The 27998-nt window shown below is 38.0% G+C and overlaps 2 protein-coding genes across 2 annotated transcripts; one reads left to right on the top strand and one right to left on the bottom strand.

Annotated features, from left to right (window-relative positions):
• Nucleotides 1–5: 5 nt before the first annotated feature.
• Nucleotides 6–9597, top strand: LOC129241553 (ATP-dependent DNA helicase Q4). The gene is made up of 7 exons (XM_054877951.1): nt 6–214; nt 272–971; nt 3672–6153; nt 6912–7688; nt 7762–7937; nt 8635–8951; nt 9024–9597. The coding sequence occupies exons 1-7, from the start codon at nt 113–115 to the stop codon at nt 9255–9257; spliced, it is 4788 nt and encodes a 1595-aa protein (XP_054733926.1). The 5' UTR covers nt 6–112; the 3' UTR covers nt 9258–9597.
• Nucleotides 9598–15768: 6171 nt separating this feature from the next.
• Nucleotides 15769–26270, bottom strand: LOC129241549 (uncharacterized). Its single transcript, XM_054877945.1, has 6 exons — nt 23649–26270; nt 23173–23451; nt 22844–23110; nt 22582–22761; nt 22126–22516; nt 15769–16684 (listed from the first exon to the last, which is right to left on the bottom strand). The coding sequence occupies exons 1-6, from the start codon at nt 26268–26270 to the stop codon at nt 16680–16682; spliced, it is 3744 nt and encodes a 1247-aa protein (XP_054733920.1). The 3' UTR covers nt 15769–16679.
• Nucleotides 26271–27998: the final 1728 nt, after the last annotated feature.

Genomic DNA, 27998 nt, shown 5'->3' with positions numbered 1-27998 from the left:
AAAACATCAGGTATTGAATTTTATTTGCATGGACTGACTACACACGAAATTAGGTAATATTTTGTTTGTAATTCACAGCAGTTGAAATTAAAATTAAGCTTTTGATCTGGCAATGAGTGATTCCGTATATAAACATAAATACCAGAAATATAAAATACGTGTAAAAACATGGGAGCGAGATTTCAAGAGTAAACATTCCCGAGTTCCGTCCAAAGTGAGTAAACAACTCGATAAATTATTTATGAAATATTCAACATTTTAATTTTTTCAGTATGATATTCGTGAGGCGCCGCAAGAAATACGGGATGCTTACAAAATGTATTATAAGTTGAAAACATCATTTTTGGAGGATACATTAAACGAGGTTTTTGACGATGACGGATTTAATGTCTTAGAAATATCACCGTCTGACAATGACACAACTGCAAAAAACTATAATGATGAAAGTTCGGGTATTTCCAGCAGCATCGCAGCGTTAGTGGGTGTTACAAAGTGCGCAAACGTTCTTGGGCAATTGAATCAATATGAACAGTCTGCACAACAACAAGATCCTACAATAAGTGTTCGAAAGGATATAACGTGTGCAGATAGCGAAGAAAAGGGTATCAAAGAGTTTGAAGATACAGAAATACGCGAGCTGAATGAAAAGGCATGGGGCCCCGAGGAAAGTAAAAAGCAGGTTGAAAAGAGTGGGAGAAAAAAGTTAAATGATTCTGGTACATTGAAAAAACCATTCACATCCAATTTATCTGCAAAGCTTTTCAAATCCACATCGTTTTGCATACGCAATCCAAGAAAATCACTTTCGCGTGCTAACTCAGAAATCAGTGCACAGCTAACGCGACAAGTAAGTGCACCACATATTAGTCAACGATCTGAGGTAGTACTGCCTGATTTAGAAACAATATTGGTGCAAAAGGCGAAAGAGCAGCAAGGAGCAGGAGCCGTTACTGTGAATCTTTTGTTAACAGGTGAGTGAAAGTATCTGTACCGGGATTCCGACTAAGTTATGGTAAAATATAATTAATCTTGTTACAATAACGTGAGGTCTTTATATCGTTATGGTAGCATCAGTGCCTAGTGTCATTCCCCTGGTAGATTGTTTTGTTTTAGTTTGTTTACAATTCTTCATTATCTTATAACATCTATGAGTATACTTAAATATAAATATAATATATTAATGGATGCTAAATGATGTGGCACGCATTTCGAAGACAAAAAAAATCTAAATGAAATTAAATGGTGGATTAAATAAATAAATTAATTATACAATAAAATGTATTAAGCAAATTTAGGACAATATATAGGAATGGTTTTAACACGTTCCCGCCGGCGCTGTTATTCATGGTCTTCGCTCACAGACGGCAATGTTTAAGTCTTTTCGCTCTATCGGAAGCGATTGCAGGTCATAAAACGAAATTTTTTCATAAGGGCAGTCGTTTATGGCATCTCATCTCATAGGTACCGTTTAATAAAGTACCATTGGTGGTACACGCCGCCTCAAGAAGCAATCTTGTGCGGGCCACCGGTGGTACGCGTCGGCGTAAACGTGTTAAATGAAAAGATAAGTTGTGTGACAGGCACAAATTACTTCAATATTGTCATGTTTGAAATGAAAAAGCCAAGTGAAAGCAGAAAACGGCTAATCTTCTAACAAATTGTATATCTTTCGGAAGTTTGTTGAAAAGTGTACAAGATATTATGGAACAGAAACTACGGAAAAGGTGATGTGAATAAGAACTGGAACTGCGGCATGTGATTAAAGAATTACTTCATAATCTGTGTGAATGGTATATTGGACTTCGTAAATATCCGCTCCTTGCAAAGAAATTTTTCAAAACTTTGTTGTACTGCAGGTGCCTTACGACACCTTAAAAAGATTCATAGAGGTCGAAATTAATAGCGGACGAGTTTTAGTAGTACATATACATATGCACTCTCCCAGCAGCTTATACCATATTGTAATCTAGATTGTACAAGCCCATAATATACCATTTTTAGTACACTGCTTGAACGCAATTTTCTAAGATGATAAAATGAACGTGCAGTGGATAACATATATCGCTTCAAAGTACATAGTTATATGCGATGACTAAAACTTCCAGACACTTGAAATTAGAAACTACTTCGATCTTGAAACATTTACTGTCAATAACAGTTTTCAGTGCAAAATTGATGCAAGATTCGTTTTACTAAATACATTAATGGGTAAATAATTTACCGCTAAAAAAGTATCGCTGTAGATTGGAAAAAACATCACCATTCGGCACTTTCTTGTTACGAAGATTAAAACAAATTAATTTAGTTTTATTGCTTATAATTAGCATATAATTTGCGAACCACTCCCTTGGCAGGTGCACATCGTGATTAATATTATATATCAACAAAAAGATTGAAAGCAATCTTTAACTTTTCACATTAAAGGTAATGAAAACAGGGAATTAATATAAAGCAAAAACAAAATTGGAAGTGTTTATTCGTTAAATATGTTAAATATTTAAACCAGAGTTAAGTTTACTTAGAAGAATGCTCAACTATATCGAATGCTTTTGTTATACCAACAAAGTGGTAGCGTAATTTTTTTATCATCAATTGCTTTATATACATATAATTCAATAGAGTTCAAGAAGAGCGTCTTCAGTTGAAGCTCCAGGCCTGAAACCGTATTGAATTGGTCTAAAGTAGTTATTTTTTCTAAATAAGCTAAAACTCTACACTTAACAGCTTTCTAAAAAAATGTAGAGATTGATAACAAGAGTTTTTAACGTTCGGTTTGAAATATCATCATTTCCCGCTGCATCAGAGCTTTTTTAGATTATTGGTTAAATTTAAAATCTCTGAACCAGATATTGGGTCAAAGAAGAAACTACGTACAGGAGGTGTTCATTCTGAGTAAATAGGGCTTAGTATTACACCAGCAGTGTAACAAACTGTTAATTGGCACGGAAGCTTCACCAATAGAGATGAAAATCATTTAACGTTCCCACAGTGGGTTCTACGTAACCGGAAAAACTCGGATTTATATCCGGCCGGGGACTGTCATTTCAGCAGCATTCCCTGTATATGTATGGGGAATGTTTATGCTGCTACAACAACAACTTCTTTATAGCAGATCATCTAGGAAGAATGGTACAAGATTCCTCCAGGTCATTACCAAAAGCAGGTGCACTCAATGAGCAAACAAAATATAGCAGTGTAAGGTATAGACTTAATCAAAATATACATAATTTTATTGTAACATGCATATTTTTTCTAGATGTCTTAAATATAAGTATACAAAGTCTGTGGTCGAATGCATTGCTTATTTAAGTTGATCAACAAACTTACAAATCGTATAAACTCGTATACAACTCTTATTATAATACTTAAATTTTTCAACTTCCTCATAATGTTTTTTTAATAAATGCGCGTTTTTGTCAGATTTAGTATGGTATAGGGTGTGTTGTTTAGCTGTATGAGAATTATCGATATCGATAACTATGGTTTGACAGCTGAGACTGGCAAACTGATATTTCTATTCAGTAAGGTTTGGCAGGTCATCATGAATCGTTTAATGCCAGAACAACGCTTCCAAATTTCTTTTGAAATCGGTGAATCACGAACGCTACTGAGCCATGCTGACTGACAATTATAAATACATATGTATATAATTAGACATTTACTTTTTTCAGGTAAAGAAGTTCCCTCACAGATACAAGTGGATTCCGGCTGGCTTAATCGTAATACCATTGATGAGGGACTAGAAGGAGGTGTAGCAGCTGCAACTAAGTTCGTCCAATCGGTTGGATCCGCCCTTCCAAAAACACCGATTGTAGAAAAACGATATGGTCTGAGTAATATTAATGTGAAAACGTTAGAACCATTTCCCAATGCTAACGAGACAAAGAATGAAAGTAATTTAGAGAAAAAGAAAATACACATAAAATCGGAAAGCCCTAAAGACGTATCGGTTAAACTAAGTACACTCACCAATGGGGACTCAGACTCAGTTGTTTCGGATAGTGCTGGCGAAGAGGAGGATCAGATTTATAAGCACGTAGCCAAAAGGCGCAGAGTGCTTAAGACCATTGAAAAAAATCACAGCAATGGAATGAGGAACTCACCAACTAAACATATAGAAAGCGAAATAAAGCAAGTATCAGGAAATTGTAAAAATGTTTTTGATTTCGATGGCAATGAGGAATCAAAATATTCTCCACCTAAAAATGTTAAGGCAGGTCGCAAAAACACTAAAACTGTTAAAAAACAAGTGAAAACTCAGCTTGTTGGTGGAGTGAAAGTTTCCAGAGAAGCAAAGTCAAAGCTAAAACAACATGGCACAAAACAAACAGCTTCGCGAAGAGTGACTCGGGGTAGAGCTAAGAATTCAAGAGCAGCGGACTCTAAAGATGCCTTGGATATTACAGCAACGAATGTAGAAGAATCAGAAGAGCAAGCAGAAAAGCCACCGGAAGCAGCCATGTTGCGTTATACCATGCTGCTCGAGCGTGGAGATCTCACCTGCACTCCCCGCGTGCCAAATTGTGAGTTGGAGAGTGCGGATGATATAGCACAGCGATATATAAATAGTGCACGAGTGACAACTGCAACAGCAGGAGAGGCAACTGCGAAGTGTAAACCCTCACACACGCCAATTATTAATGAGAAACGTGCAGCAGCTCGAAAGAAGCTCGAAGAAAAAATCGCATCAGGAAAACTGAATGAAAACTATGTCTCAATAAACCTGCAAAAAAAAATATTCGCTCGTGGAAAACGCCATATGAATTACTCTAAGTTTAAGAAAAAGCAATGGCGTCACAAAAAGAAAATTGCTGCACTCATTGGCCCCGATATGGATATGGGTGGCTGTGACGGAGGTGTCCTCACATGCTTCACTTGCGGGCAAGTAGGCCATTTTGCTGCTCAGTGTAAATTGAAGGGTGATTCTTTGCTACCTTTGTCAGCACAACTTGAGGAGGATCCGTCGCCATTTCCAACTCTCGAAGAGGCTGAACGAATGGCAGCTCAGAGTGCCGCCGTGCTGCACAGCAGAAATATATCGAAATTACCAGCCGCCCCAAATACAGCTTTATATCAGAGCACTGATGATGGTTTTGTGAGCCAGGATCTACAAAAACTGGATGATCACAATGAAGAACTAGATCAAGTAGCAATGGTTGGTAATAAAAGTGAGGAGAACTTGAGTGATAGTGCTAGTGATGATGACGATAATATGTGCTTCGAAAGCGACGAGGATCTGGAAAATATTGCCCTTGATGTAATTTCTGCACCAGTTACTCAAGAGTCACCTATAAAAAAATATGTGGGTCATAAAATTCCAGAAGATTTTCTTAAAAAAGCTGGTCTACATGTGTCATCTGCAGAAGCCAAAACACCCGACACGAAGTTTGGTGGCACTACACCTCTTTATGAGCTGGATGCCAATGGAAATGTACGTGGTGACATTCCTGCTGAAGTGACAGATGCATTACGTATGTTCGGGCATACAAGTTTTCGAAAGGGCCAAGAGCGTGCAATTATGCGCATTCTGTCTGGTCTTTCAACATTAGTTACACTCAGCACCGGTAGCGGAAAATCGTTATGCTACCAATTGCCTGCTTACTTGTACAGTCATCGAAGACAAGCAATAACATTAGTTATATCTCCACTGGTATCACTTATGGAAGATCAGGTGACAGGTGTGCCACACTTTTTGCGCGCACATTGCCTGCACACAAATCAAACACCCCAACAGCGACTTAAGGTAATGGAAATGATTTCTGCTGGAGAGGTGGATATTTTATTGGTGTCACCTGAAGCAGTAGTAGCGGGTGAACGTTCCACTGGTTTTGGTGCAATACTGCGACAACTGCCTGCAATTGCATTTGCCTGTATTGACGAGGCGCACTGTGTGTCCCAATGGAGTCACAATTTTCGCCCTAGCTACTTGATGATTTGCAAAGTTCTAAAGCAGAACTTAGGAATTAATACAGTTTTGGGTTTGACTGCCACAGCAACATTACCGACAAGGTTAAGCATTATTAGTCATTTAGGAATTAAAGATGGCGAACGGGGTATAATAAGTGACACTCCACTGCCAGATAATCTTCTGTTATCCGTGTCGAAGGACGAGAATAAGGACGCAGCGTTATTAGCCTTGCTGACTAGTGATCGGTAAGAAACCAAAATTAATACTATAATAATTGAGAGGCTGTAAAAAACAAAACAAAAAATTGATCTTCCAAAAAGATTTTATTCAGAAGTAAATTGTAGATCATTTTGGAAGATTAATTTTATGTTTAAGGCTTGTTGAAATCTTCCTATGGAAGACCATCTCTTAATTAAAACACATTTAATTTTTTTTATATAATACAGGAAATCGCGGTTGTCGAGCTTTCATAGACATCGATATAGTTTCAAGAAAGTTTTATTAGGTTTGTGGAGTATTTCATAAGGTTCTTTGAAGATTATTTAGATTGGGTTCGCGAATGAAGCGAACCTAAGCCAGTGACATCATTACACAGGTCCAGTTAGCGGCATACCGCATTCCTAGAAGTAGAACCAGTTTGTCTGTTTTCACGCGCACGAGTTAAGAGAGCAAACTTTTGGAGAATGAAGTTGAGGTTGCCTGGATGTATTAGTAGGAAAGAATGTAAGGTTCCTCGCAGTAAAGAATCGAAAAAGATCGCAAAAGTTACCGTCTACTTTTGAGCAAAAACCATCAATGCCATGTCGGAGGCTAATATCGAACAATCGTCAACTTATGATATCAGAGAAGCTCGAATAACAGTGAAAATTTAGAGTTGTAGAAAATAAATTCTTTCGAACGACTTTTGCTGAAATGGCATCCTTTGTAGGTGTTTCTATAATACCATAATAATATATTTATATCCTAAACCATCTATATAAGACAATTTTCATATTAATTTCAGATTCAGTGATTGCCAATCAATAATTGTTTATTGCACGCGTCGTGATGAGTGCGAGCGAATAGCGTCATATCTCCGTACATGCATGCAAAATCAATGTAACGAAAGGGATGGGTCAGAAAGTGGTAAGCGAAAGCGTAAGCGCGTTAATTGGGCTGCGGAGCCCTATCATGCTGGCATGCCTGCCTCGCGTCGTCGCACAATACAAAACGCTTTTATGCGTAATGATCTCCGTATCGTTGTGGCCACTATCGCTTTCGGTATGGGTATCAATAAACCAGATTTGCGTGCAGTTATTCATTACAATATGCCCCGCAACTACGAAAGTTATGTACAAGAAATTGGTCGTGCTGGACGAGATGGCAAACCGGCACACTGTCATCTCTTTTTAGATGCACGAGGAGGTGATAAATGTGAGCTGCGGCGGCACATCTTTGCCAACTCAATCGATCGACATGTAATACGCAAACTGTTGCAACACGTATTTGTTCCGTGTGCCTGCTCAAAGAAGAGTACTTCGGATGAGCAATATCAAAAAACTAAAGTTTCGAGCAGCGAGTTGGTGGTTAAGGCTTACTCGAAGGAGAACGATCGCATGTGTCCCGGCCACGAGATTGCGTTTTCTGTCGAACGCACCGTTGAAGAATTGGACATACCACAAGAAAATATTTCTACATTGCTATGCTATCTAGAACTGGATACACGTTGGAACATTAATGTGCTCAGTAATGCTTATACCATGGCTAAGGTCATATCATACGGGGGTGCAAAGTATTTGAAGTGAGTACTCGTATAATTAACTAAAAAGGCGAGTTGAAATTAATTTGCTTATTATTATATTGAAATATTCCAGACATGCCGCCAAAAATTGTCCACCATTAGCTATGGCTATTGCGCTTGAAATTAAACAGGATAAATTTGTTGAAGATTCAAATATAATCGAATTTTCCGTGGTTGATATTGCTGCAGCAATTGGTTGGAACAGTGGCATTGTGAAATATCAATTGAAAAATTTAGAATGGACTGAAGGTAATTCGTAAACATAAAAAGACCATAAAAAGATATCCATTATTTTCTCGGTAGATGGCTGCAGTGATCGATATCTCGTAAAGTATCGATCAAACAACTTAAAGTTTATACTCGTTGTTAAGGTGACATTCTATACTAAAAAAATGTTTTGCGTTTTTGTTTGTTCCATTCAGTTGTGAGTTACAGGGTGTTAAGAATGGAAGTCAGCAAGGAGAAAATTGTCGTAGCATCGCGCAGGAGCTAAATATCGACCATAAAACAGTTTTAAACCATTTGCGCAAAAAATATTCACAATAATAATGGATTTCATATTTTCCGCTCTTTAAATATTAATTATTATTTTAGTTTAAAATTTTGACTTTTCTAAAAAAATATCATACGAGCTCTGTTGACCATTACTGCGGGGGCTGACGGGCTGCCAGTTGCTCATTCTTCAATCTCATGTGAGAGAAGATTGTTTGAGCTGCAGAACTTAATCTCTCGGTTACGTTCTTTTGTATTTAATTAAACGAATTGAATATCGTCCGGCTTAAGCTTCGAACTACCGAGCACATAATATCATATATTCAGATTCTATTTGAATCAGTCATTCAGAAACGGAATAATGAGTGCAGTACCGTAATAAACATTAGTATTCAACGTCAAATAGTAGAGTCGTAACTTATTTTTTTCTTCATATTCACACCTTAAATTGCAGTTGATGGCAATCCGCGCCGCTCACCCATTAACGTAAACTTTCATGACATTGGTTTTCGTTTGAAAGCGCCAGGAGACTTTGTACCAGAGGAGATAGATGATGCACTTGACACCCTTTATAATCGCACCGTCGAGCAAGAAAGAACGCAATTGATACAACTCCAGTATGTCTTTCAAGGTCTATCATCGGTGGCCTATAATACCTATGTGCCGTGCACAAATGCGAACTATGCCCCAGATCGTTCGAATCAGCTTAAAGGCATTATTCGTGATTATTTCCAAAACGATTATCCAAAAGAACTGAAACTAGAAGCTGATGTAAGTAAAGTGTGAATTCTTCATTAACGATTCTTAAATCCAATACATGCATTAATTTCTGCTAATTTACAGGCCTCCAATATATCCGATGCAGATATTGAACACGACGTTCTTTTGCTCATTGGCATGTATCCCGATAATAACTTCTGTGGTCGTAATGTTGCTCGCATTTTTCATGGCATACCAAGCCCTAACTTTCCTGCTGTTATTTGGGGCCGTTGCAAGTATTGGAGAGCCCACTCAAATGTTGAGTTCAATAGGATTCTAAATGTGGCTAATGCGCTTATTGTACGGCGACGCATGTAGCAATTGTACTAATTATGAAATAAGACATTTTGCATGATTTTAAACTAGCAAATTAAATGACCGTCTCTGGACTTATCAACATGTTTCTAGGAGTGGCAATTCCAAGGATATACTCACAGTCAAATCAATTGATTTTGCTTCTTGTTATGGGTGGGTTTTTTCCAAAAGAAAATTTTCGGGAAAAATAAATAGAAATGAGTTAATGACAATATTATTTTAAAATGCCTTTTTACAATGTGACTTATTCTTAAATGTACACGTATAAGCTCAATTATTAGTTCAATATGAAACTGGAAACATTTTAGCACATAATTTCAAACAAGAAAATACAGAATTTAGAAATTTTTCCCCACAAAACTACTTATCTCATTTTTCACCTTAACTGACCACTAACTGATGTAGGTACAAAAATATATATGTATATTACATATATGGGAAGGCAATATTAAAAATTATTTTAACATTAGATGGATAGAATCTTCTCAGTGACTCTGAATTCGACATTTGGTGCCCACTTTCACGGCGTCTTTTCCACTTTTTCTAAAAGGAATTTCGATGTTCTGTGGAACGCAATAACAGAGTAACAAATTTAATATATAACTTTTTTAATGGGAAAAACTAAGAAATCTACTCATCCTCAGATTTATGGGAGACCATAGGAATATTGCGGGACGCTTCGTGAGGGCGATAACGCGAAAGTGCGCTAATTATTTAAGAAAACATTTTTTTTTGATTCCGGTGTGTCGTACTCCGTCATGCTTAGGTCTATCCATCGACAGCAAAATAACTTTCTAAAATAATTAGCATGCAACCGTACTACGACTATCTTTTCTATATCCTTTTGAAGGTCACCTTCCGCCTAAACCCTCAGTGTGGCCGCCAGTTGCAGTTGTGCAAGTGTGGATGTATCTTTTAAATAATATGTTAAAAGCGTTTTTGAGAACACCAAAACTAAATTTACCCGTATCTATTTTCTTATTTTTATTCATATTGCCTGAGAACTTTAGTTCTCCAGTATTTTTGTTAAGCATAAAAGGTTTCGCCTTGCTGAAAAAATTATTATTTTTGATAAAGTGGTTAGTCAAATGTCCACAGATATATTTGTAAATTAAGAATGAGATATACAGAATTCTAATTGTATCGGTACCCCCTTGAATTTTAGTACTTTTCGTCACAAAACACTTACTTTTTAATTTTTTTTAATAGTAATATTCAAAGATAGCAAACAAATTGCTCCTTCTCTCACGGACCTTTCCTGACCCCCCTCCATTAGACCTGTCCACTAGTGGTTAAATAATTTTTAAAATATGGCTATATGATAATGCTTCTCCACTTCTATAAAGGCCTACTATGCGAGGAAACCCGTTTTGGGGAGTTTCCACGGGAGAAGAAAATATGCATATATATAATATTTTGTTTTGTTTAAATCAAACACTTATTTCTGAAAAGAAAACGGAGTTCCAACATAATAAATAAAAATACTATTGAAAAATCTGCGAAGTCTACGCATAAATGTACTTAACACTGGCAACACGTAGAATAGCTTAGTGCATGACTACCATTCGGTAGAGAACAGGTTCCATCCAAACCCCGGTTATGAAATGACAGAAAAAGTTTTTTTCTAATCGGCTGGCAGGGGTAAAATTCCGAGTGTATTTTTAGCATGAAAAAGATCATCATAAAAACCATCTGCCGTTCGGAGGCGGTATTCAACCGTAGGATCCTACATTTGCATAAAAGCATCAAGACGAACACCACAGATAAGAGGCCAAACCCCAAAGAAAGAGATAGTTGTTATAAAAAAAACGGATTATTTGTATCTATAAGGAAGGACTTGGTTTAAATTTAAACATTAAATAAAAGTACGCATACCAATCTAAAATAGTTTTACATACAATCAAAACTTTACAAAGTACTAAACAAATACAACAGTACTAAAAAATATGTAATTATGCTGTAAAAGGGCAATAGTTGCATATGACTTGGCCTCTATGTATATGGCACCAAGAGCGTTTCTTCGACGGGGTATGATGCACCAAGAGATGCCGCGATGGTCCAGATATTTTCGGGGATGTTTTGGTGGTGGTGGATTGCTACGAATTTCACTTATCACGGACAAGGCAGACCTATTTCTCTGTTTGCGGGCCACCGATTTAATTTACGCTTGCTAGGATAGGTCCCCACCATCGCGTCCATGGTACCACACCACATTTCGTTCAATTATAGAAGTTAATTATTTCTGATTTCTTTTCGTTCTCATTGAATTGCTTTGTCCTGTGCGTAGTACTCAGTAAAGTTACAATTTGATGTCTCTTTTTAACATCAGAAACCAAAGTAGAGTCAAGGCCGTAATAGTATGGGAACTCCGAATGGTTGTTGTTGTTGTGGTAGTAACTTTGCCCTGTCAGTGTAGTGTAATCACCGGTCGTCTTCGTCTAGCTCATCTAACGGTAGGCCAGGAAACTTGCTGTTTTGACAGGTTGGGTCCAGAGGGAGAGGGGTGTTAGATGAATGCGTTTGGTGGGGCATGTGAAAAGGTGGTTAGTGTGGTTACATGCCGGACATATGTTTAGTATGTCGGGGTCGATTCTGGATAGAAAGTAAGTTTAACCTGCTACAGTATCCAGAACGTAATTGTGCCAAGGTTACGCGAGACTCTCGGGGAAGTTGGAGCTCTTCGTCTGGTTGGTGGTTGGACTCCGATGACGGCATTCGGGGGTCGGGAGCTTAAGAAGGTGGTAAGAGTCTCCCGATGAATGTCGTTAATTGTCTGTCTGTACACTATCCAATTGTCGGTTTGTTTTGTCCTGGATCTCGTCCGCATAGTTAAGGAGGTGCCTCCTGACTTGCCTGGGAGGTGGTTCAAGCTCAATCAGCTGTCTGCATGGGTGTGACCTTCAGTAACACCCTAAGAGGAACTACTTGCTGAGCATTTTATTATACTCCTTTACAGGGAGCATATGGACCTCGTCATGTAGATGTAGTAGTGGGGACATCAGTACACATTCTGTCGCAGTCCTAATGGCAGTGTTTTGACAAGTCTGTAGTTTCGTCAGGCCTTCCGGCCTATTACCTTAAATGCCGATAGCAACATTTCTTTGTATTTGCCCCAAGTGCTGCCGGCAAGCGATTTGGGGACCTTGTTGCGATTTTGGACTTTAGTGGCAATAGCGGTGGACTACACTACACCACAATGCGGTGGACTACACTACACAATGGTACAGTGGCTTCGTTTTCATCTCTAGTGTTATTGGAGGTAGTTTCTTTCGATTTTTCCATATTGCGCCATTCAACTCTTTTGTGGCCTGCAAAACTACCGTACATGAAAAGTTTTCTATGGTTAGTCCAATTGTTAAATACTTTTGTTGTGTTGTTTGTCTCCTCACATATGGTATATATAGGGAATGCTACTGAAGTGATAATCCTTGGCCTAATATAAATCCGGGTCGTTCCGGTTACGTAGAACCGACTGTCATGGGAACTTTAGTACGTATCGGTAAAATCACCAGAAATAAAAATCTAATTTTCATCGCATGCTACACATTTGCGAAATCAAACGACTATTTGAACAAATGAAACATAAATAACGCGTAAATAAATCGGGCTTATGATTTCTCGAAATTTCGTCAAAAACTGGTCATTGAGCCAAATGCGTGTTAATATAAATTTTTTCATAACTTTTTACCTCAAAATATTCGAAATGTAACCATAAAGTTATTTTGTGTGTCATTACCGCGTTTGAAAACTTTCTTTGTGTATTTTATCGTACGAGTATATCTCCGTTTAATTTTTCCACTTCTACAATTTATTCCATAATCGGGCTGGTTCTGCAATTCACTTCCGACTGACAGTTATGAATTGTTTCCAGTGTACAGTTATGAATTATTTCCAGTGACAACAAAATTAAAAGTAAAAATAAAATACCGTTATAAAGTGGTGCTACATTTGTTTTTTCCACGCATTTTTTGAGGATTTATAAAAAATCAAGTATCTGCTTCTACAATATAGGTAAGGATTTTTTAAAATTTAAAAATATTAAATGAAAGTGCGCATATCGAACTAAAATAATTTTCTTTCAATTAACCTTCTACAAAATTAAATTGAACAAAAACAGTATGCAATTATTATGTAATTGAAATTTTCTGACCATTTCACTGCAATTCACTAGCAAATGTTTTGCAGAACGTGTTCACATACGCTTTTTTTTCTTGCAGCCAACAGCGAACTTCTTCCCCCATATTAAATCTAACTCTCATTCGCGAATAGGGTTTCGCTAAAAACAAAAAAATATTAAGAATTTAAACATTAACACGTTGGCTGCCAAAGCCTTTTTAGAATTTTGATCGTTCAGTAGCAGTGTCATTTAACAATTTTGGTCACCTGAGGCCAACAACGTATTTATGTTCTTTTTTCTTTCTTAGTGCCTAAAAATAAGTTTTGACTGGTCGCTAATTTTGCAGTTATAATGGTTTTTTTGTGTCGAACATTTTCGTGCGACATGGCCTGGGAGATCATAAAACATGTTGTGGGGCCACGTCGCACGAAAATGTGCGACAGTAATTTTTTGTAGTTTTTGAGTTGTATTTGATATTTTTGGTTTATTTTACTTAGTTTTCCACCAGGAAGCGAAGGCAACGAGCTTTTGAAAAACCTCTTGCTGTTATTGATTACAACAAAGCCAAATTAGGTGTTGATATATCCGATCAAATGACCGCCTACGCCACCACTCTCAGAAGAGGTGTTAAGTGGTACCGCAAAGTGGCTTTTGAACTGTTACTAGGAACGTCTGTCCTAAATGCCTTTATAATATATAAAAAGGCTACAAACGAACAAATTTCAATAACCAAGTTCCGGCAGGAGACTTCAAATGCTTTGTTGGACTTCATGTCTCCAGAAGCCATAACAAAAGGAAAACATTTTATAGAAAAAAGAAAGGACGACAACGGAAAAACAATAAGGCGTGCTTGTGTATTGTGTTATGCCATGTCAAAAAAATCTGTTGATAGAGTAACAGCCAGAAAGAGCTTGAAAAGAACCACCACTACTGCCCAATAAACCGCAACTATGTGTAGAATCTTTTCCTAAATATTCCCACCAGAAAAATTAGTTTTTGTACTGATCTCCATTAAAAAATTGAATTTTTAATTTAAGTTTATTGTTTTTCTACTGATTTCCATTTGAATTTACATACATATATATTTTTATATTTGTTTTGTTCATAAATGAATTAATTTTTAAAAGAATTAATAAAAAGACAAATTTTAATTTACAACTTTTTTATTATCCAAAAAAATACCATTAAAAATACACAACGGCCATGGGAAATACACCAAAATGTTCACCACAGGCCAGAGAATCCAAATTCTATGTAAAATTCCATATTAAAATGTACAAAAATGTGTGACGTGGCCTCAGGGTAACATTTAGGTGTCGCACGCAAATGTGCGACGTGGCCTCAGGGTAACATTTAGGTGTCGCATGAAAACGTGCGACGTGGCAGCCAACGTGTTAAAGAAATCGTTACTATAAAAACCAAAACACAAAATTTTGTCTACTCACTTTTCAACAGACATTTTTCAAACGTTAAAAGCTCAGCGAAATAACTTTGATGCAAATAATATGTGACGCTTGAGAGAAAAATGGCATTTTAGAATGTTTAACGTTTACAGTGCTGTAAAATTTACATTTTTTTTTAAATTTTTTGCAAAGCAGGCAATTTGCGTATCTCGATACATTACTTTCTCATACTGACCTCTTTCAACCACCCTAAACGTCTCACATAGGGAAATTAGGAGTTGAATTAAACTCATTGTTTTTGCTTCTGTAATAGTAACTAATGTTTTTATTTAAAACGTCTGCAATCGTTATTTTGTGTTTATTATTATTTATTATTGATGACGTGAAGTAAGAAATTGAAATTAAAATTATGATATACACATATAATATATAAATAATAGCATAAAGTTACCTTCTGTATACCTTGCAATGTTTTTTCTTTAATTTATTTTTATTTATGCTTTGTATGTATATGTTTATCATATACTTGTTTGTAGGATTTTTAATCATTATTTAAAAAATAGATAATTATTATAATTAGTGCCTTATACGAGTACCTACATATATTAAATAATAATGTATATGTATGTTAAGCCACTGCCTAAGCCTTGCGCTTTCAATACAGTATAAATGACAATTAATGTTTTGCGCATGCATACGTTCTCATTAGGATATTTTGTGGCCCTAACATGTTTTAGAGAAGTTTTACAGTTATTTGGAAAGCAGTTTCTGAGGACGGTGAGTAGAGTTAAAAACAAAATCATTATTTAAATCAGTGAAAAGAAAAAAAAGCATTCAAATATTTTGTTATCGATTTGCTCATTTAGTCATCCATAGCAACGCTCTTTACTTCTCTGTCGAAAAAATTCAGAAAGAGAGAAAGAGCGCTCAGCAAATGAAGCACTTCTGAGCATTGATTTAAAGGAATTCCTTGGAAAATTAGAAGAGATCGCAGTTTTGCAGAGTGAAGAAGTGCAATTTTATTTTACCCAGCAGCGTAGGAATAAAGCGCTCGTTAACCGAACCCTTCAAACATATTAGCCTTAAAATGTTTCCTTAAACGCACTAACTATTCTCACTAACTATAGCTCACCCAAGTCTTAAATTTTGCCTAAGAACCTCATAACACATTCCGAAAAGAAGGGTTTTTAAATGAATTACTTTGTTTTGGCTCTAAAAAAACTTTAATTTAAGATTTTATTATAAGTTTTTATATTAATTCTGAGTGTGAGTTTGGGTGTGTGATTTGTATTTGTTCTATAAACTAATAATATGTATTCACTTATACTTTTATATTTTATCTTTCATTATTTTACTAATTTACACGCCATTAATGTGCTTACCGCTGGTTTTCCACATTTTTAAGATTTCATTACATACTAACAGAATTAATAAATAAAATTATGTTCCCACAAAAACACACAATGTGTATTTGCTTTATCACCCCCTAGTGAAGCAACCACACTTTTTAAATTAAGTGTGTTTTTGCCTTGGACAAATTATTTAAAACGATAGGTAATTTTAAAATTATTTTGGGCTCGACATCCATTCAACATGCCGCCTAAAATAGTATTTCTTAGGTTGAATGAAGATGACTGCGCATTCTGTTCATCGAAACTAAGTTGGGATTCAGTGTAGCTTGGCTGCTGGTATTCGTACGTATGTTACAGCTTACGTGTGTGGTATGTACTTCAACAGGTGTGCGGTTGGATTCTGGTAGCGTCGAAACAAAGCAAAGTACAAAATGCGACCTGATCGGCTAATTTATTGAGCGCTTACGCCTCCACGCGGTTTTCTTTCACTATTCTCTGCATACATTCTATTATTTAATATTTTCTACTGCCCTTTAGATAAACTGTAGCAGGTTTAATCTGAAACGAAAAAATACGGGTTACATGTTAAAACAAAGCGCTACCATCATACAAAGTGAACTATAGAAAATTGTATTTACACGGAAAGCATTAGTTAGCTTTGCTAGGTTATTTGCACTTAATTGTGAATGGTCCTACTCGTATTGAGAAAAATTGGCTACGGCCAATGGCACTCGACGTATTCAATAAAATAAAAACTAATTTTTTTGATTGCTTAAATGTAATTTAATTTAAGAAATCTTAATATGTTTTGATAAGAGGGCCGCTGAATAGAGGTTTTTGTGTAGATTTTATGAAAAATAACTGTCCGCGTCCGGTTAAGAGAGAGTATTTTGTTCCGAAATTTATACTTAAAACTGGGTATAGGAAAAAATGTCCGCCCAAGGGAATGTCCGTCTAACAGAGGTGTCCGTTAGGAGAGGTTTCATTGTATACATATGTCCGGCATGTGACACTAAATACCTAATCATGTGCACCCTCAGACCCATTCACTAGACGCCGCTCTCCCTTTGGACTCACTCCGACAGTGACTATACCGTATCGGCAGGGCTTGATGTAGTGCTACAACTTCCTGCTACGGCAGGCACCTTGGCACTCATACTGATGTCCGCTTGAGAATGGTGACCAAGAGCTACCACCTCCTAATCCAGGGTGTTATTCATCACCGTGTCCATTGAATGATTTGCAGCCAGGAGGTAAATTCAGCTGTATTTTAACGGCGCATTGTCAACACCAGGCCGAATTGAAGAGTAACTGTGGCCTTACCGGGGCAAGGGGTGCTGGCGCGGCGGACCTTTGAGATCCCCATAAAATTTAAATATAACCGAGCTTGCCTCGTCAAGTCTGCTACAACAACAAAGGCATAAAACTAGGCCGAAATTCAATGAGTGATGCGCGCACAGCGCCGACGCAAATAGAAAAATGGTGGACTTAAAAACGAAAAAAAGAGAATGGCATTTGGACCACTAGCAAAGAAGAAACACTAATCCAGACACAGGTTCTCTGCAACGAAAACAGCAGAACTCACCCGATAGTCCACAACGGGAATACCCCACTAGATTTAAAACGAAGGGTAACATAAAATTTGCCATTGGCAGCTTCAAACCTTTCAAATCGCCGGGGCCAGATGGAATCATCCTCACTGATATGCAACATATAAAAGATATTACCTATACTCGCCTTGATTTGTGAAGCGGCGATACGACTTAATTATATCCCAAGAAATGGGGAGAAGTAAAAATGGTATTAATTCCCCAAGGAGGGAAATAAAATACGGATTATACTAATTTTTTTTATTACTCCAGTGTTTTAAGAAAATCGTTAGTTAATACTTGTTCCCCTTGTTGTTTTTGTAGCAGCATAAACATTCCCCATACAACGTAATAGTGTGATTGCATTATGTTTGACTGGAAAATCACAACCAGCGATTGTTCGTTAGCTCGAGCATCTTAAAGTAAATAGTTTTTGTTTATCGTACCATTACTCGTTACAATGATACTGGTAGCATCGCGAAACGTCATGGAGGTGGTCATCAAAAGACTGCAACGTCACGTGAAATGGTTCAAAAAGTGAAGAAGCTACTTGAGCGAAATCCCCGACAACTGCCAATCAAATGGCGAAAGAACTGAAAATATCTGACCGTAGCATCCGCCGCATACTGAAAAATGATCTGAAAGTCAAGACTTACAAGATCCAAAAGACGCATAACCTCACACAAAGCAGCAACAACTCAGACTTGAGAGAACGAAGGAGTTGCTTGGCCGAAAGCCGTCAATTTCCGAACATTGTGTTTTCTGATGAGAAAATTTTTCAAATTGAGCAATTCGTAAACTCCCAAAACGATAGGGTTTATTTGACTGACTGTTCATACGAGAGTTTGAGTCATCGATTGGCCACCAGGAAGCGGCTCCCGCCACAGGTAATGGTTTGGGCCGCTGTAGCCGCAGATGGGCGCACCCCAATCGTTTTCATCAAGCCTGGTATCAAGGTAAATGCGAAATATTACCTTATAATGTAAATATATATTTATTATTGTTTGGGCAAAAGGGTAAAAACTGTACAAATTGTATGCTTATTACCCGCTGTTCCGCCTCACATTCAAACGGCTTTATTATCTTTGGATTATGTACCCATAAAGTAAGCTGGAGAGAAAAAAAAACACTTTTAATCCTCTTCATCCCCTTCATGCTGATTCTTAGTTTCACCCCTCTTCACCCGTAGTTATGATGGCGGACATGTGACACATGACGTTCCCACGATAGTCGGTTTTACGTAACCGGAACGACCCGGATTTATATCCGGCCAAGGACTGTCACTTCAGCAGCATTCCTCGTATATGCACGGGAATGTTCATGCTGCTACAACAACAACAATGGCGGACATGTGTTTGGCGAACACGAAAAGTGTTTTTACTCCGTTTGGTGTGGCTGGTTATAATTAGTTTGTTTGAGAGTTGCATTCCGAAGAACTGGAATTTAGTTTGATCATTGTGTTTCTTTCCTATTGGCAACAATAATTCAAGTATGTATGTACTAGTAATTTGTCCAGGCCAATTTTGTTCGCTGTCAAGGTCGGCGGACTCTCTCTCTCTCTTGTTCTTGTTGTATTTATTGTAGCAGCATAAACAATCTCCATATATATACGGGTAATGCTGCTGAAGTGACAGTCTTTAGCCATATATAAATCCGGGTTGTTCCGGTAAAGTAGAACCGACTGTCGTGGAAACGTCTTTTGTTGATATACTGTTCACTAGACAGGGCTAGTTTACTGGGGCGGCAGCCCTTGGTCGGGGAAAACCCGAGCCTTCCCGGCTGTCATGGGAATGGGAAACGTCTCTCTCCGTGTTCGGTGAAAGGTGTTTTCCAAAAAGAGATTTATTTTTTAAAGCAACATTTATTGCCCCGAACAAAACGTCAACAATATTTGTTCATGTTTCTTTTCTTCTTACAATCGATTGGACAGTTTTCAAAAGTATACCCTTCGGGCTAATTAGAAAAATAAATTACTCTATCAAAGGGGCCCTCAATAGTCCTAGTCAGTTTTAGTTTTGCAACTTTTACCAAAAAATACATTACAACATAACCACAATCTAATTGCATACAGCTATTTGTAATTCGAGCCTACCAATCTGTAATGTTCATACTTAACTGTGTCTCGTTTTCTCGTGAGGGCACTAGCTGTCTTAATACCGGGTGATTTGTTAGCTATTATCTTTTTAAACAGTTCGTTTAAACAGCTGAGGCATATTTCGTGTTTTGTTTCACTGTCAAACATCTTCAGTTTGGTCTATAATTTAACCATGAATCGTCTTACAAACGAACAACGCTTGCAAATCATTGAAGTGGCTATTCGATCTATTGTGACTAAATTTAGAACCACATCAAACCACCAACACGCTTACGTAGAGTGTGAACTGAAGATAATATCGCAGCTGTATCGGCCAGTGTTAATGATGACCATCAATTATCGATTCGTCGCCGTTCGTAACGTAACTGTGAATGGTGAGCGCTACCGCTTGACTTGCATGACATGTGGTTTCAACAAGACGGTGCCACATGCCACACAGCACGCGTAACAATGGACTTGTTGAGAGGCGAGTTCGGTGAACATTTTATTTCACGTTCAGGACCTGTCAATTGGCCACCCAGATCGTGCGATATAACGCCATTAGATAATCTTTTTGTGGGGCTATGTTAAAGCTCATGTCTATTCAGACAAGCCTGCTTCAATTAACGCGTTGGAAGACAACAATCAAGCATTTATGTGTGAGATACCGGCCGAAACATTGGAAAGAGTATGCCAAAATTGGACTAAGCGGATGGACCATTTGAAGCGCAGTCGCGGTCAACATTTGCATGAAATAATCTTCAAACATTAAATTATATGGTATTATACTGTACTAACGATTTAAATAAAAATTTCATGCATTTTTCTGAATATTTGAATTTTTTTGAAAAAACTTTCCTATAGCACTTAAAAAATCACCCTTTATAATATATTCATAATCAAAATGGAACCGAGAGTATTAATTTGCAATCCTTAATTAATTTCCAAATCCTCTTATTTAAAGAGCTTTAAAAGGCCGTCGCTTCTAAAATATTGTCGTAAGCGCCATTCAGACGATGTTGAATTACATATTTAGTATAAGCAATTATATATTTTAAAATAAAATCTTCCGATTAATGTTATCAGTTCTCCGATATCACGCTTATTCCACGAGATATATAGTATGATTTTGTCGCATATCCAAGGTCAGTAGCAGCTTTTTCGCTTTTTTTGTTGTACAGGCTGTTTAATAGAAGCGTGACCGACACAACTTAAAAACTATTTGACCAATTCTGTTCTAACATATTGCTTACGTTTGACCGATTCCGTTCTGAATTTGCCTTAACCTATGCATGTCGTTTTCAATGCGTGATAATGAGATCATCGTTTTTTTTTTCAATGTGCACAGTATCATTTCTTTGGATTTATTAACACCACTTTTCTTTAAAACTGCTTCAGCTTCACGCAACGATAAGTTCGGCTTTGTCACAAGCAAATTAATAATCTCCTGCCCTTGCTTTGGGGAGGTATTTTTTTTTCCTTTGGCCTCGTCTAGGGAAATCGTCAATGTTTTTAAAATCGGCATACCGTTGCCTCCATTTATTTATGAACGTCTTCGACTGCTTCAAATAATTTGCTGCAGCTGCACGTGACATTTTTGGACCTTTAGGGTGTGTACATAGGAACACTGCTTCAAATCGTTTTTCATACGAAAGCGAAACTCATTTTGTACAAACAACGTATGTTTTCTAAATTTACCTAAAACTAACAAATTGGACAACACGTATTGCTATGTGTAAACGCTTTCGCGCATGCGACTGGCATATGAAAGTTGCAGCGATTTCTCATCAGGCGACGATGTAAATGATCCCAATTAAGATTTAACATCTAAATCGACACTAAAAAATGCCATGAATCCGCCTACAAAATTGTTTCGCCAATTACTCCCAATAAACTACCGTCGAATTACTACGGCTCATGTAAGCACACACACATATGTTACCTAAAAATTACAACTCATGGGATTTGGAGTGTACTCCTGTACCTTGACTCTCTTCCAGCCTATCTTTAAGTATTCAGATCGCCGTATGCAATCAAAGTCATAGCTTGTCGTAAGTTTTCTTTATAATTTTTCTTATATTCATTACTTTCTCAGAGACGAATTCTTTTGAGAGCTTTTCTTCAGTAATATTAACGATATTTCTTGAGTATATCCTGCCTTGGGTTGAGTTCAGACCGACGTGGGTTGAGATTTTTACGGGTATACCACAATATTTTATCAGACAACGAGATATGCTTAATACGAGCATAAAACATTAATAAGCATTTGGTCGGCACTGACAAACCTCCTAGTTCGTTTATGCCATTAAAAAATCGCAATTAAAAGGTCATCTTACCTATGATGTGACTTTCCATATTCGTGATACGTGGTTTTGACGCAGGCTGTGGTATAATTGTGATTTCGTCATTTATTTTCAGCGGCTTTAGTAACGAGTCGTTCGTTGCCATTAAACCACTGCGCTGCTGATGATTAAGTCCGCTTCCAATACCGATTCCGCTTCCGCTTGGCATACCAGTAGCTCCTGTCACGGCAGCAGATGTATTATTCTTTTTGCCATCCATGGCCTTCTTTGCTACGGTGCTGTGCGCCGTATACACATGTGTTTCAAATTGTTTGTACATGCCGAAAGTGGCGGTACACACTGTACATTTGTAGGACAAATGCGCTGGTTTCAATGTCATATGATGGTCGCGTGACACGTGATTCAATAATTTCCATTGATACATCTGTATGAAATAAGACAAATATATTTCCATTTCCTATTATTTGAAGAAAATGCCCAGTATATTACCCTGCCACAAACTGGACATCGGCCAGCATCCTTTCCCTTATTTGCGGCTTCCTGCATCGAGCTTGTGACCAAACCATGAGAGCCCAGCAAATGTCTTTCCAGACCCTGATCGGTGAAGAATCGGAATTGGCATTTTTGACAATTCAATGGCGGCCGGTTGTAAATCATTTTCGGGTGTATCTGTAAAAAATATGTGTAAGATATGTTAGTTGTAAATAAAATCAATATTTTAAATTAGCCCATATTTAGATACAACTCTTACCTTCACTTTGTGCATCCATTGCATGTGGTTGCGTAGTTGCTCCAGATCCTTAATGTAACCGTCGCATATTTCACAGATGACAAACTGTGCTTTGCTATTACCTCCACCAGCAACGATAGGACTCTGGCCAGGTTTCATACCAGCTGGCGGCATTTTGCTTGTCGATGGTGATGTCACAACCGACTGCGCATTGTTTTGGCGAGGTAGTGGCGTTATTGAAATACTCGGTTGACCGGAAAGCGTCTTTTTTGCAAAAGCATTGGCTGCCTGTAGAGAAAAACTGATCGTTTAGATTTTACAATTAATAACAGTTTGCATTGTAGACATACTTGTAACAGTTGTCCTCCTGGTACTTGATAGTTGTTGGGTTGAACTACATTTGTAGCCATTTGGGATCTTATCGGTGCCGGCCCACGGAGCATTGGTCCAACTGGCAAGGGACCAGTTTTTTGTGACGTCATAACTGGTGGCCGACCGCGTACTTTGTTTGCTGCGTTTTGGGCAGCTAGCGCAGCCGCTTGCATGCTGCGAGCCTGTGCTGCTGCTTGTTGCTGTTGTTGTATTGAAGCAAGTGCTGCCTTTTGTGCCGCAGCTTGCGCAGCCATTGCCTAAAAGACGTAAAAAAAAGGGATTCGATAAATATTATATATACAGCGTATTCTGTTGCTAGGGGAAAAGCCCAATGCCCCACAAAGCAATATTTTAAAATGATCTGTGTTTATGTTTTTGTTAAGTGCAAATATGAGCATTTTTTTCAATTAGCTAATTTGCTTGTGGACATTTTTGAACGAGAAACTTGGCTTACCTGATACGCCGTCGCAGTACCCACAAGTCCATGACGTGGCTTGATTCGTGGTATCTTTGCTGGAGCTTCCCAATCAGCGGGAGGAGCTAAGTTTATCTCAGGCCGGAATTTCTTCGCACAAACTGGTTGATGGCGCGCCAATTTAGCTTTACCATTATCCTCAAATCCACAGTTGGGGCACTGATGATACGGCAGGGGCTTAATGAGACGCGCTTTGATGTTGTGTATCGCTTCCATGTGATAAACAATTTCGGTGGCGTTACGTATCTCAAAAGCGCAAAAGTTACACTTGTATAGAGCTCCATTCATATGTGGCGTTTCGTAGTGATTCGCCATGGCAAGAGCAGACTCCGATTTGAAATTGCAGAATTCACAGCGTTTCATGGTGAATTTGAAAGGTGAATTTTTCTTTTGGGATGCTTCTAAGTTGCCAGATAGTGCTGATATAGCCCGTTCAAACTCGGTAATGTTCTTGCCAAGACTTTTACGCATTTTGCGTTTTTGCAACCGTATTAAATCCGATTGAACAAACTCTTGTACGAGGCCCACTCCTATGTCCATGAAAAATTTACCCAGCGGGCTCTCGAAATAATTTTCTTGCCCGGGTTTCGAGGCCACAATGGCATTTTGTGCTGACGAGCTGGGCGATTGCACAAGCGCCGCTGCCGGTTTAATAGCACCTTTCAGTGCCGGCAAATCGTCGGAAACTTCCTTGATTAGGACTTTAGTACGTACATCTGATCCTGAATCTTCATCTTCGTCATCGTCATCGTCTTCATCTGATTCCTCTGACCATGATTCATCGGGATCGTCCGCACCACGTCTCTTTTTTTTCTTCTTACCATTTTTTTCCTCTTTGTCCTCTTTGTTCTGCTCCGTCATCATATCAAATTCTTCTGGTTTATCAGCCTCAGCCAGATCTTCTTTTGACAATTTATATTTTTCTTCGATATCTTTAACAATATCCCTGAGATTGTCCACCGGCGGTTTCTCATAAATATAGGGAACGATGAACGAAGGTGCTTCTAGAACAAACATATCGTCCGTTAAACCTGGAAGCAAATTGGCTGTATTTGCAGAGCTAAGTCCAGGAAATGATGTAGGGTTGGTGATACCAGAACCCGCTATTGGAATGCCCACTGGATTTATGACAGGCATGAGCTTTGGTGGGCCTCCAGATGCTGTACCACTAACCGCTGGTGTAATGTTCACAGGATATATATTACTCTCAGCTACCTTTTTGGCAGCGGCAACAGCAGCTGCAGTGGCTGCTGCTGCCTCATGAGACATAAGTGATCGTGCATCTTTGATGGATATTTGATTGACAGTGGGTCCAGGCCCCACGCTGCGCTGACGCTTACTTGGTGGCTGCGAATCATCCGAATGCTGTGGTGAGTCAATTGCAAGACTCTTGCGCTTGCTCAGATCACTTGGCGTTTGAGAGTGTGGTGGTGCCGGTGTATCATCCTCTATAACTACGCAATCATCATCTTCGTCGTCGTCAATGATTTGTGTTTCATTAGATTGTTTTAGTTTTGCGGGCAACATATTTGCTTCTGTATCTGAATCTGAAGCTATAACTACGGCGCCATCAGAGTCGCTACATACCGAATGCGTTTTACGCACCGAAGCAGTCTTCGATATCGCTGTATTGCTTCCAGAGATGTTAACTGTAGTATCAGCAGCAGTTCCCTTAGGGATTGTCACTTCGTCGTCTGAGTCATCTCCTAAGTCCACAAAGCCGCTGGCTTCATTTTTTTTAACACCGTTCTCTTTCTTTTCAGATTTTGATTTAAACTCACTGCTTATTGAAAGTGGATCCGTTGAGATATCCACTGCCTCGTGACCTTTTACGCTCCTGCTTTCGTCGTTTACAGCTTTTGGTGCATTTACTTGAAGTTCTTTGCAATTAATTGCCTTCTCATCTTGGCTGGTGGTATCTGCGCCCTCTACTTCACTAACACTATCAGTGTTACTGCTGACTGTGGCTGGTCTTTCTACGCTTTCGCTCGGAGCATTACTGCTGTCTTTAGGATCACTCGCTTCTACCGGAGTACTTCGCGATCGCCGAGTGTCGTCGACATCTCCATCACTTTCGCCACCAACTGATTTGTCCGTGCAAGTGTTAGAATTCTGTAATTCGTCATTACAAATGCTTGTTAAATTTTCTTTTACAGTTGCAATAATGGGAGTAGTTGTAGTGGCTAATGTGTCGGCTTTAATTTCTTTATTGAGCCGGTTAGTCTCTTCAGGAAATGCTCTATTTACGCTTCCATCCTCTTCACATGTTGACATCTTGCCCTCTTCGCCCCCACCGCCATCGACTCCAATACCATTTTCCGTAGTTGATGACGCTGTCATCTGAGAATCCTCTTCTTCGGTATCGGGGCCATCCACGTCCATTTGCTCAATGCACGAGTTGACGTCTCTACTATTAATGACTTTGTTTAATCCATTATGTTGTTCTTTTGTCAATTCCTGTCGATCATTTGACACTATTGCCGATGTAGTTCCATCGGCGTAACTACTACTGGTGGGCGCTGAATGTTCCTCAGTTAAGCCGAGAGATGAGGAAACGGGTTGTGTTGTTGCCTCTGGCATTATACCATCGACTTCAGTCATTTGCTTGCAACGCCTTTATTTTCTCACCAAGTTTAACTGCAAAGAAAGAAAATATTATAAAACTTTGAATAAAACAAATATAATGGAAGCTTTTGATTTAAACAATATTCTTATGTGCATAAATTGACTTTTCCTTTAAGAAAACGAATCTCAATATTTATTTAACTTTCGCAATATGCTAAACATTGTTTGCGCCAATAGCCCATACCGAACTGTTAATTTTTGGATAAATGTGCATCTATACTATTACAATAATATATACTATTACAATAATAATAAATATAGGCGTAGTTGAATTTTGGACAAACTATATACCGATGACCACTAATTAAGCTAGAGTGCGGAAGATGGCCACACAGTACCGTGTTTATTCCCCATCAACCTAAGAATCAAAAGTAATACAGATTCAACCGCGCATTTTCTTTGTCTCAGCCCGGAGATAGGAGTAATAAATGAACAGCCAGTCTCAAGGCTAAGTGATGCCGCAAGATGGATCATCATTTTAAACGGAACCAATTTTAAAGTCCAGATATTAAACTCGAGCTGATAAATGTGGGCCGGGCACTACAAAAATTAAAAGACGAATACAAAATATGCAGAAAGGCCGCTTGGAATTTCAAATAGTTTTCTAGCATAGACTAGCTTTACTTATAAGCCGAATTGATCCTATTTGTTGGAAGATCAGGGTTAGAGATTCTCCAGCGGCATAAAATACATTGAGTTGAACCGTTTTAAGTTTTTCGTGATATTTTCACACGTGTATGTAAATACATATGTATGAATGAAACACTAAAATGATAGAAAAAGTATTTTCTAATAGCGATAGCCTCTCGGCAGGCAATGGCAAATATCTGCCCATGAAAAATCTCCTCATAAAAAATATTTGCCGTTCGGAGTCGGCTTAAATCTGTAGATCCCCCTCCATTTGTAGAACAAAATCAATACGCACGCGGGGAGCTCAGCCAAAAACCCAAAATGGGTGTAAGCGCCAATTATATATATATATATATATATAAATAAATATGTACATGTACACTTCATTTAAAAATAAAAACTATGGAATAACAAAAAAAAAAAAAGATCTAAAAGTAAAATAACGTTAGGTATATATTAGAAAAAATATTATAACCAGTAAAACATATAGACATATCAGTTAATATTTCGGTCTACGGCAGTATATGGTGGTAAGAATAAGGGTCGAAAGGGTAGAAGAAAACTGTGTGGGAATACATACATACATACTATGTACATATGTATAAATACACATTAAGATATAAAATAACTAGTCGAAAATGGCCAAGGCCAAAGGAAATTTTCGATGAAAATCGATGAAATTGGTAAAAAATGGTTGGCCAATAGAAGCTATAAAGAATAGCTTGCAGAAGAATAACTTACTATTAGACGGACTTATGGACGGACGTTCGAAAGTACGAACAAGTATACACACATAAGATATAGCCACTAACAGTGGGATAGAATATGAAAAGACGCAAAAAGAGAATTGAGCAAATGGTTGAACGGACGGACGGACGGAACGACAGAGACAAACAAACGATTAGACGCCATATTGGATTTTCTATACAAACGTTGGCAGGCATATACATACATACATACCTACATACAAATGCATATACATATATGACATATAAAAATATAAATGTATGTAACATTAAATGTACAGGTATCCGCATGAGTTTGTACATTCATTCGCTTACATATAGACGAATA

Source organism: Anastrepha obliqua, chromosome 3 (genome assembly GCF_027943255.1).
Source record: "Anastrepha obliqua isolate idAnaObli1 chromosome 3, idAnaObli1_1.0, whole genome shotgun sequence".
Lineage (NCBI taxonomy): Eukaryota > Metazoa > Arthropoda > Insecta > Diptera > Tephritidae > Anastrepha > Anastrepha obliqua.
This window is presented reverse-complemented; position numbering and strand designations above follow the sequence as displayed.